Consider the following 11,688-nt stretch of genomic DNA (forward strand, 5'->3'; position numbering starts at 1 on the left):
AGAAAACTATTAAAATTGGAGGTAAGAAGCTTCCTGAAAGGTGAGGATCATGTCTCTGCCTTTTTCACTGCTGTGAATAAGTGGCCAACAAAGTGCCTGGTGTGTAGCCAGTAATCAGTAAATATCTATACATTAATTAATTAAGCCGCATACCTTGTTCTCATATATTTTGGCATTACTCAGTAGGGGAAATTGTCTCACTAGATTTTAGGAGAGGAATAAAGTATACTGATTAAATTCTGACTTCTAACTAGCTTAAAAAATGCAAACAAAACCTTAGGAAAAAAGTAATTTCTTATGTAACTAGCTAAATATAACTATGAATGGGGAGTTCGGACCCTTCCAATGTAATGCTTGATCTCATTTTATTTGATTAGGCAAATTATGGAACAACAGCATGAAATGCATTACTATACTAATGTAGCCTCCAAAATGAGAATCTCATTGTAACTGTGGCCTTGAGGCCTTTTAATGTTGAACCTGAATGAACAAGTTGAAGTAGTTCAAAAGAATGCTCACGCACACACACCCAAATATGTTAATTATACTTTTTTGCAGAGGAAAGCTTAAAGCTTATGCTACAATCAGAAAAAAAGAAGGAAATGGCACATCAGTCAATTTGTAAAAATGATGAAAGTAGCCAAACCGCTTGAATATTGCAGCAAGTCCAAAAATGCTTAATTGTGTGATTTAGGAGATGGATGGTGGTGATGGTAGCACAACACTATGAATGTATTTAACACCAGTGAATAATACACTTAAAAATGCTTAAGGTGGTAAATTTTATCTTACGTGTATTTTACCACAATAAAAAAGTTGAAAATAGCCGTGGAGCAGAGTACCTGTTACCAGTCCCACAGGAGGACTCTAAACACTTCTTTCTGCCCATTGCATTTTGGTATTGGAGATGCCAAGGAAAATACAATGCAGTCAAGCACTGGAACTCTTAGAGAAGAGAGAGACAAAGATCAGCCTCAATTGGGGTGTCAGTCCCCCATGACTGGTGGGTGTCTCCCTGAAGTATCCTCTTTGGGGTAAGGCAATACAGGCAGCCAGGAGACTCACCTGCAGGTTTTTCCTCAAGTTCTAAGCAGTCTGCCTTCTCCTTTCCACTTTGCAGAGACTTCCTATGTTTTTTGCCATTTGTTAGGTACAGGGAATTTTAGTTGTAATAAGGAGGACATGGGAGAAATGGGATTACTCAGTCTTGGAGGAGCTAGAAGTCCGAATAATCATTTTTTAACTCATTAACAAATAATCACTGAGGGCCTATTATGTGCCAGGAACTCTGCCATTTTATGTTCTACTTATGTTGCTAAGTGATTAGGACTGAAGGAGAAAGGAAGGAAGGAAGGAAGGAAGGAAGGAAGGAAGGAAGGAAGGAAGGAAGGAAGGAAGGGAGGGAGGAAGGGAGGGAGGGAGGGAGGGAGGGAGGGAGGGAGGGAGGAAACACTACTCATCCTCCCAGTCTCAGCAAAAACTTCACTGCTTTCCCTAATGATTCAGCCTAGGTTAGTCCCTTCCCATTACAAGCTCTTATAGCACTTTGTGTTTCTCCTTTACGCGACTCCTGGTCTCGCATCTTCTTGTTCAGGGTCTGGCTCCACTTGCCAGTAAGATTGCTGAGACCAACTTGTCCTTCCTGCTGCAGTATCCTATTGCCCAGTACAGAGAATGGCACAAGGTAGGCACCTGCCAATCTTCATTAATTAAGCTAATGAATGTGCAATTTCCTTTCTCTAGCTTTGTTCTTACCATTGTTTTTCATCCCTGGTACAACTGCTGCAGGAGTTCTGACTTTCTTGGTCGGCTCTTGGCTCCTTTCTCTTGGCAACAGAACGAACTCTCTAAGCTTAGGCATGGTTTGCACTCATCTGGCAAGGGTTTGGGAGGGGGGAGTCTTTACATTTCGGACTACTGAGCACAACTAACTTCCTCCACCCCCAGGACTCCACCCCAGACATGTCATTTCTGCCGTTCTCCAGGGGCTTTCAGAAAATCTGGGTGCTGGGTGTGGTTGAAGGTTTGCAGGGCCCGCCTTTACCCTAAACAGCACCGTTCTTCACCTGCTTTGTGTAGGTCAGTGGGTAAAATGGGGAGGAAACACAGATGTCAAAATAGAATAAACACCTGGAACAGTTTCATTATCACAAAGTAGAAAAGCAAAATATAAACCTAGTCGTTCAGTTGTCCACTGTTAAGGGTCACTTTATCCTTGGAAATTAAAACTAAGACTGAATTAGTTATCCTTTCACTGTCTTGGGTTTTCTTTCCTTTCTTGTTCAGCATTAACTGCCTCTGAAATTATGTTAAAGCAATGATCTCTATCATAATGTCCTTCAGCTGGCCCTGAAAACAATCTCCTACAGAAACCTCCTTTTTTTTTCCTAGGAAACATCTCAATCTTAACCTCATCATTTTTGTTATTTTGTTTTGTTTTGTTTACACTTAGAGGATATTACATTTTTATGTGGCTTAACTTATCTGTGATTAGACTAAAGTAGTGTTTTGCAACAAATAGAATGATTTAAAAGTATTCTGTTCCCTCAAGAAGGCTGTTAAACATACACGGGAAATAGTGTGGCAGCAAAATGAGATACTCTCGGTGGTACAGAGTTTATCTAGGGTTGCCCATATGAAACAGGCCTCATTTAGCATTAAATCTCATTTTATGTGATCAGGGTTTATTTTCCAATGGGCCACTCAGGATTCATGCTGTAAGACTTTTTTTTTACTGAGCATCCTGAGAAGGCCATCTCTTCTGTCTTCCATCCATTCCCTTACACCTCAATTTCACACTTAAATTTGCCTAGGTTTTGGTCAAATTAGAGCTGAATATATAGCGTGCAGCCAGTATGTTTATTAAATAAAAACAATGAATAACACGTGTTGAAGTACTTTGGAAAATTATAAAATGACATATAAGTGCAAGTTATTAATATTTTCAGGTAATTTGCCTGGTTATCTATAAACATGCTGAGAAATCATTTTCAGATGTCATATTGTGTCACATGAATAATCAAGGATATCTTTAGGATTGTGAAGCACATAAAAGTTCATATTGTGAGTCACTTTTAGCATTTTTCCCTAGAAAGGATTGTGTGTGTGTGCATGTATGGGCATAGATACATAAAGTAACAAAAAATATGAGCAACATGAACACAATTCCTAGTTAATGTATAGAATTTCATAATTTTTCCTAAAAACTCAAGACCTATTGGTACATGATGTTGTATTTGAGGGGAAATCTAGCTAGAGAATCTGATCCCTTTTATTTCTAACATTTTAGAGTTTATCAGTTTTATTGATGTCTTGTTCAAGGTTACTACTTGAACAATATTTGAAGTAGATGTTAGTTTTATTGATGTTAAAATCACTCTCCTTTCTTTCAAAATATTTTTTTATTCTGTGAAAAAAACAGTGAACAGATGAGGAAAGCTTGCTCTTTAAGATCTATATACTATTACCTCGAATCCATTCATCAGTTTTGGAACAACCAATCTTCAATATCTCTGCAAATTTTCAGAGGCTTATTTTTTATATTAATTTGAGGGATCATCTTGCTCTTTTTGAATTCAGCCAACTTCCTTAAGTGACAGAAAATGTGAGTTAGCAGACAACTGAAATTTTGAGATGGAAGGGTGTACATTGCAGGAATGCAATGCCATTGAAAATGGAATAGCAGGCATCTCCATTCTTAAAGACACAGAACTTCCTCTGTCATTTTCTAAATTGACGCTCTTACCTCCTATAATGTTGCTCAGCCCTCCTCTCTCTGGTCTTTTTTCTCCATTTTACTTCCCTTCAATTTCGGGTGGGTGGGGTGAGTGGAGAATCCCTCCAAGATTTGTTTTATGCAGAGAAATTCAGTTTTGTCCAGCCTCTATGGCAAAACTCAGATCTGAGATTCACTTCCCTGGAGGAACTCAGCTGAAGCTTTGAATGTATGACTTGCAAGACCCTTCCTGGTCGAGTTACATTCTTAGACAAAGGCTGTCATGCTCTGTAGTTCACTACAAAGAGTAGGAGTGGAAAGGCAGTTTATTTTTCCAGTTACTCAAGTACCTAAGCAAATAGAGTACAAGCTACTTTTAATTTCCTGGTGTTTCTTTTAATAATCAAGCTAGCTGTGGCTAGGTCTAGGTCTAGTCCCTCCATCATCTGATTCTTCAGCCAAGAGAATTGGTAGCACATTACTCTGAGTCAATCTCCATGTCTCTCTCAATCTCTCCATGTCTCCCTCTTTCCCTTTCTCACACTCTCTCACACACACACACACTTTACCTTAATATAGTTCCTGCAAAGCAATCTGAACAAGCACATTTTAATATAAATTTGCATGTTGTACTTATCAGCATTTTCCTTTGGCAGAAGAGCCCAAAATTAAAGTGCATAAAAGATCCAGCACAGGGATTGCTACATTATGAGAAAGAAAACATGTTTTTCTTTCTTTTATCAAATTGACTGAATTAGATACAAATAAGTGTAGAAATATACCCAAATTGAAGTGTTCTCAGAAATAAGCCATAGAAATTCACTAAGTGAAATATTAATTTAACTCTGAGACTAGAGTACATGGCTGCACCCACTTCATCACCTGCAGATAGACAACATTTTTCAGCCTCACCTGCTTGTTTCTTCCCTTAAACATACAACAGGTGTACCAGAGTTATTTTCTGCTTCTAGAATATGTATTTCCTTTCATATTAAAATAATGTATATATTTCTCTCCTGTGCACATATACCCACCGAAATTTTCCAGTAGCAATAAAATACTAATGAACTTCCTAAAGTGTGATACTGTACAAAATCTAGTAACCACAAGGCTTTGTGATAGAAGAGGAAGTTACAATGTTTACAATATTCATAAATGTTACCCATTTATATTTCGCCCTCTTAAGATTGAAAAACAATATATGTAAGCAGATCAATCAAAAAAATATTTTAGACACCTTCTTGGCCATAATATAGGCTGTTTTAATTTTAAAAATAACCTAATAAATTGCCTCTGAGCAGTAAACAATGGTCAGTGATATTTATATAATAAAGTTAAGTTCACAGAGACACCCAGATCTTGTATCCAGTAAGGATTTATTAGAAAAACAAATACTGAATAATTTATGATTTAAAGTGGTTAGAATAAAATTCAGGAAAAATATAAGCAAATCATTTTTTTTCTAACAATTTAAAATGTAGGAGGTTTAAACCTTATATATTTTTGCCAAAAGAGTAATTATCCATGGATGACAGATGCTGCTCCCTACTTAATGGAGGGTCTCAAATTTTACTCTGCATCTCATTGGGAAGGAAATATAAAAATTTAAAATAGAATTAACTTGGGGAAAGGCATCAGTGCTGCAACTCTTAGCACCAAATGTTTTTTCTTGGAGCACCAAATGCTTTAAGGAAAACATTCCAAGTATCAAAGTTTTCAGATAGATAAATATTTATGGATCAAATCCATAAAGAACAGACATTGTTATGAAATATATATAGATGCCTTCAAAACTTTCTTTCCAGGCAGAGTAGACACATAAGTTAGGAGTCATTTCCCACTTAATTGTTTTTGCAACCTTATGCAACACAAATGGATTATGGATAAAGACTTAACTAATTTACTCACAGAAAGTAGATCTTGACTGACATTATGTCCAAAAAATTAAACAGGAACTGTTTCTCTATATAAAATATAAAACGTTACTAAACTTATAGAAATGGCTTTATTTTAACCTTTCATTTTCCTGGTTGAAAAGTGTAGGGGTGTTCAATTTAGTCCTTTGGTGAGAATACAGTACTCTTTAAAGCAAATTCTTCTCAATTTGCTAGTTAGCATAATCAGAGAAAATCATAACCTAGATCTTGTTCATATATTTAAGTGCAATAAAATTCCATCTATCTTTGAACTTTATGAATGATACTTTTTTAGTCTCTACATAGACCATTGCCTGTCCCTCTTCACTGAGAGTTCTTCATAGTGGTGTTAGAACTGGAAATCCATTTTCATTACAATCTACTGAAAGCTATTTTGCCATTTAAGGGCAAAGGTCTACTTACACTGCTCATGTACAAGATAAAAGTATCATACAATTGCCATGATACTAGACAAATTCAAAGGAACTACCAAAGAAGCAGCCTTAGCTTCTGTAGTACCCTTGAGGCTCTTAAATTCGGGGTGTGCACTGGTTAGAAATGAAGTGCCAATTTAAGAAAATCACAGTAGGCCCTGCCCCAGATGCAAATGTAGAACAATGGTCTACAAGAACTCAATGGGTATATATCTGGTTTCCAAGTCACACTTGCAAACATGGATAATTAGTACCAACACTACCATTTGTGAACATAATGGACATTTTGGAACTGGATACAATTCTGTCCCTGAAACTAATCAAGACAATTAAATATTCAACCAAACAAGGCTTGAGTTCATGTGGGCTTAAAGAAAAATGGTAGCCGAGGCACAGGTAAAATTTTATTTATGAATATGTAGACACATGACTTTGGATCCAGCCAGCCAGTGACATAAATAAACTTGAGCAAAAGATTCAAGCTAGAGGATATATATGTATATATATATCTATGTATAAAAATTTGTGTGTGTGAGCAAGGCTTATTGGAGCAGTGCAACAAATCTGGACACCAACCGTCAGAATCACTCCCATCCTTTGAAATTTCCATTAAGCGCGCAATGGGGGTAATTATGCTGGGATGCTCCGAATCACTGTTTCCCATCTTGTGCACTCACATGCCCGCCAAACATGAAATGTTCGCCTTTTCCCTTCCAATGTGATGGTTGTTGAACTTATTTTTAGTGTCATTTGATAAGCCTTTGTGCTCGCAGAGAGACATCCCACTGACCCAGCCACTGGTCATTGTCTATACCAGTTCACATCAAAGCAGGCGCGCTTTGTCAGGTTTCCAGTCGAATATCCATTTCGCATCTGAAGTACAGTATCGAAAGTGACTAGATCATTTGAGCTTTTTTCATTAGCTGCTGCCTTCTTCCTCCCCCACAGTGTTTCCACTCACGCTAACATAATTTGGCATCGTTGACGTGACACGGTGGTTTTTCTAAAAAAATTATAATACGTACGTTTTCGATGTTTTGTGGTGGTAGACCCTCCTGAAAATTTAATTTATAACTTGAGAGGAGGCCTTTTTTTTCTCTCTACTGAATCACAACCAAGGTAGAGTGCCCCTCAAAATCCAAGTAATGCGCATACAGTAATAGGTCATTCAATGTCAAAAGGCATAAAAAGGATGAGCAAAATCTTCACAGGCTGCTGCTTGCTGTTGCCTTTAATTATATTAATTAAATTTTGAAATTTTCATGCAAAGAGAGTTGCTGGCTTGTGACGCTGAAGAGCCCTTGGAGACTTGGAGGAAGAAAATACCCTGAGCGGAAGCTTTGTGGTTACTGCTTCCTTTCAATTAAAAGCAAAACAAACTCCTAGGTATGTTTACAGATATTACTGCTTTATGTACTCCTAAGCCCTAAACATAGAAAGAGGGGTAAATCTACCAATCCCAGGGACAAGTTCTCAAATCATGAGTCCATTAAGCTCCACTGAAGATCTCTAGTTAGAGGCCGTCTTCCTGTGGAATAATGCTCTATTAATTTTCTTCTTTTCCCAAGTGATAATGAAAGAAAGGTGCCTTCAAAAACTAAAGGGCAAAATCTTGCTTGCTACTGATACCTTGAGGCATCCTGTCTACATTTTGTCATACGTGTGCACTTTTCAGTGTTAGAATGACAAGATTTTCCAGTCAGAAGCTTCCCAGAAGGCACATCGTGGTAGTGGACTTGGAAGGATTTTGTGATCTGACACAGCTATAAGGCAATAGATTCCTTTATTTGCTTAGCCTGGTGGGAGATTTCATACTCTGCCTTTGGCTAAGAATCTTGCCATGTAAACACACATGCGCCATGTTTCCATGTAAAAATGCTCCTTTCTCCATTAAAGATTCACCAGGGCCAATTGTTTTGTGCTCCCTATTTTGATATCATCTTCATGCTTTTGCTTCTTCCTCTTTTACACATTCAAAAAAACTTTCTTGTATAAACCACAGCATGTACATTAAAGTTCCTTTTTATTTTTAATGTCCTGAATCATGTGTTACCATTGAGTTTCATCAATTCCCATGTAGATGGCAGAACAAGAGTTTGAAAATGTTTGATGCAAGCAAAGCAGAAGGCAGAGAAAACATTTCCTGACTGAGAGGAATAAAGCTGCTCTTCCAAAAACTTCTGAAATGCACTTTGTTTTCTTTTGGTTGGAAATCTGCATCGTGAAGATGTACCATCTTCATACCTCTTGGTCTCCCTGCTTTCCTTTTACTGAGAGGGAACTCGAGAGAAGTTTATGCACCGGCCCTAGGAAAGAAACAAATCCTTATTGAAATACAGAGGTTAATTATTTAAAAAAAGCATGAGAACACCTAGTTTTCCTACTATGATATAACAAACGATTACCCAAGGTAAGGTCAATGTTAGGATGAAACATGAAGTGGTAAGTTTTTTTCTTTGGGTCAAAGCATGATGATTCATTCAGATCTTTTCCACAGCAAGTTCACCTACACGATGGTATGGTAAAATTAGAGTGAAAAAAATGCTACGGAAAACAGAACTTTGTTACTGCTATTTAAAGAATAGCATTACTATCCGAGCAATAAAAATATCAAAGCCACAACCCTGTATGTTTCTACAATGTATTAAAATGGAAGTGTCCCATTTATACAATCTGGTGCTTTTAAAACTGATATAAAACTGGTGCTTCTAAAATGTATGCATGAGAAGTGTATTTAAGAAGTCGGAAGAGATTGAGGATAAGAAGTCAGGGAGAAAGGGAAGAGATGCCATCTCTTTGTGATTCCATTTTATAATAGGATTTTGCAAGAGATTTACTAGCAATCTTGTCCACTGTTGATCATTTCTCACAATGGCACACCACCATTATGTGGTCTCTATATATGGTGACTTTATTTGCATTCCACATTTCCAAAGAGAGTTTGCCATTCCCATTCCTTAGCAGTTCAATGAAGCGTGTGGAAACACATTGTTTCATATGTAATTATAAATAATCTAAGAATTAGTTGACAATAAAGTTTCCAATTAGTAATAAAAGATACCCTTCTTCCCTCTCCTTGGTGTGACATTGCTGATGTCTTGTACTATATAAATCATGTCTAGATTCCTTAATAAGCCAAAAGGTAGCATATTGCTTTCTAATTTAGGGTCCAGATCATCACCCTATTGAGATTTTCCTATTTCTCATAATATCTGCTCTCTAACTTCATATTTTAGAACTTCTCTTTATTTCCCTCTAAATGTGAACAATACATTTGTTTCAAATATCTGGTACATCCAGTGTACATGGTACATTCAAAAGGAACAACAAATATTGTTGGAGAAGAAAGCCTGGAATGTAAAAACAAGATTTTGGTCTATTTTCCTCTCAAAAGCGACTGTTCAACAAATTTGGAAATTTCAGAAATTAATGAAAAAACAGAAAAGCATAAAAGCAAACTAGTTTACATTTACTCTTGCCTAAAAGGCAAATATTCATCAAATTATCTGTCTTCTGATAATTTTGGAGGTAACATTATTACTATAATTGTCAAATTTATTACTTACTTTGTGCCTAATGTCTACAAATAATATCTGTGCAAAAGGAAGTGGGAGAAAAGCATGGAGAAGACTACCTTAGAATGAGCTAAAAATTCCTTGGTAATGCAATGGTCATAGGTCATGTACTCAGACTGTATTTGGAATACTGTATTACCTAGAAACTTCAAAGAAGATTTTTAGAATGAATATTAAGTGAAAAGATGCTCTTCTCCAGATTAGCTACATTTGGCATCACGTGCCAAGGAAACATTAAAAAATGTCATTCTCATGATATATCCCTTTTCTAAAAATTTTTTTCAGAGGGCAGGAAAATGACATAATTAATAAATATTTGGGCAAATCAGTCCTTCTAAGCCATGACAGTGTGATAGTATAACTATACATACAATGAGAAATAGATTTTAACTATGAATATTAAAACAGTGATGAATATTAAAAATATTCTCTCCTGGCAATTTTCCAGAATCAAACAAATATATGAGGAGTGACATTTTGACAACAAAGATATGCATTAATGACATCTTTTCTTGTGTATTTATTATGGACCAAAAAGGTAAAAGTTTTTTCTCTTCTGCATAATTTTGAAAAGAAGTTACCATGAATTTCTACTTTTATTTGCATTTTATCACTAATTAACTAGATTTAGATATAAGGCTCTTTTTCGGACCATTTCTGTTCCACACGCCAGATTAATCTGATGATTCTGATTCATTTATTTTATGCAATTGGAGGGTTTAAAAAGTGAAATTCATAGTTCACCTGAATTCTCAAAATCACTTCAACACCTGAATTATTCCAGACCTAAATTATTTTCTATTTCATTTGGTGTAGTTTAAATAAAGATCTAGCAACGCAAATGAAGAAAGCCCTATTGATTTTGACCCTGAGGTCCTTACTTCAGCTCTTCCAAAGCTTGGGATTAAGTATTAATCATCAACTGCCGCATGTCTGTTGATTCAAGTACCCAGAAGCCCTGGTACATGCAATACGCACCCCCGTGTTCTAGCACACACGTTGACAAAAACAACCAAATATCCCCTCACCCCCAATCATGGGCTCAGTGTTTGTCATTTTTATCAAGACCTGATAATGTTTTATTTTACAGGAATTTAGAAGTTGGTAACTTAGAGGAGTTCTATTCAAAAATTACTTTCCTCTGTTAAGCCTTTCCCAGCTCTCCCAGTCACGGGGCTCCTTCCCCCAAATTGCATCTCTACCACAGCCAAACTACATTACACCATAATTGCTGGCTTCAAGATCAAAAGGAAAAGTAACAGTGGTTAAATCTGAGAGCTCCAAAGCCTGAATATGTATCCCAGCTCTGTTATTTATTAACTGTGTGACCATGAAAAACTTATGGTTTCTTCATCAATAAAATGGGGATTAAAAACTGGACCTGTTCATGACTTCCCAGGTGGCACAGTGGTTAGGAGTCTGCCTGCCACTTCAGGGGACATAGGTTGGAGCCCTGGTCCAGGAAGATCCCACAGGCCGCAGGGCAGCTCAGCCTAAGTTATAGTTGCACCACAACTACTGAGCCTGCTCTCTAGAGCCTGTGTGCCACAACTACTGAGCCCACGTGCCACAACTACTGAAGCCCGCATGCCTAGAGCCCATGCTCTGCAGCAAGAGAAGCCACCGCAATGAGAAACCCGTGCACCACAACAAAGAGTAGCCCCTGTTCGCCACAACTAGAGAAAGCCCATGTGCAGCAATGAAAACCCAATGCAACCCAAAACAAACAAACAAATAAATAAATAAATAAGAAATAAGTGACTAGTCACAATTTTAAAAAATTGGACCTATTCTTAGGACTGTTATAAAGATTAAGTCTGTTAATATAGATTTATAAAGCACTTAGAACAGTACCTGGCACATAGTAAACTTGCATTTAAAAAGCAAATAGTTATTATCCATCTTCCCTCTATGATGTCATTGCACAGTGTCTAACATAGGGCAGACTTGTTACAAATACTCACTTAGAAACAAGTGGATGGATGGATGATGTATAAAAGAATGAATACGTGATGACTAGACCTCTACTGGGGGAGGAGCCAGACCTT

At 37.0% G+C, this 11,688-nt stretch overlaps 1 protein-coding gene across 2 annotated transcripts in view; it reads right to left on the bottom strand.

Moving 5' to 3' along the window:
- Positions 1–5,072: 5,072 nt before the first annotated feature.
- The window catches only part of ANTXR2 (ANTXR cell adhesion molecule 2), a 164,764-nt gene continuing 158,148 nt past the window's right edge, over positions 5,073–11,688 (bottom strand). Inside the window, exons 17-18 of one of the 2 annotated variants that reach the window (XR_016393341.1) lie at positions 8,471–11,685; positions 5,073–8,371 (exon numbers count right to left, since the gene is read on the bottom strand). Coding sequence is in view for 1 of the 2 variants with exons in the window: in XM_022599537.3 (XP_022455245.1) it covers positions 8,333–8,371 (39 nt within the window). In the remaining variant the exon portion in view is untranslated. The remainder of the gene's footprint in view (positions 8,372–8,470; positions 11,686–11,688) is intronic. The other variant, XM_022599537.3, reaches the window with a different exon arrangement.

The sequence above is a fragment of the Delphinapterus leucas genome, chromosome 5 (assembly GCF_059928025.1).
Source record: "Delphinapterus leucas isolate spDelLeu-1000000601 "Yukka" chromosome 5, BTC_Dleu_Yukka2, whole genome shotgun sequence".
In the NCBI taxonomy this organism is placed as follows: Eukaryota; Metazoa; Chordata; class Mammalia; order Artiodactyla; family Monodontidae; genus Delphinapterus; species Delphinapterus leucas.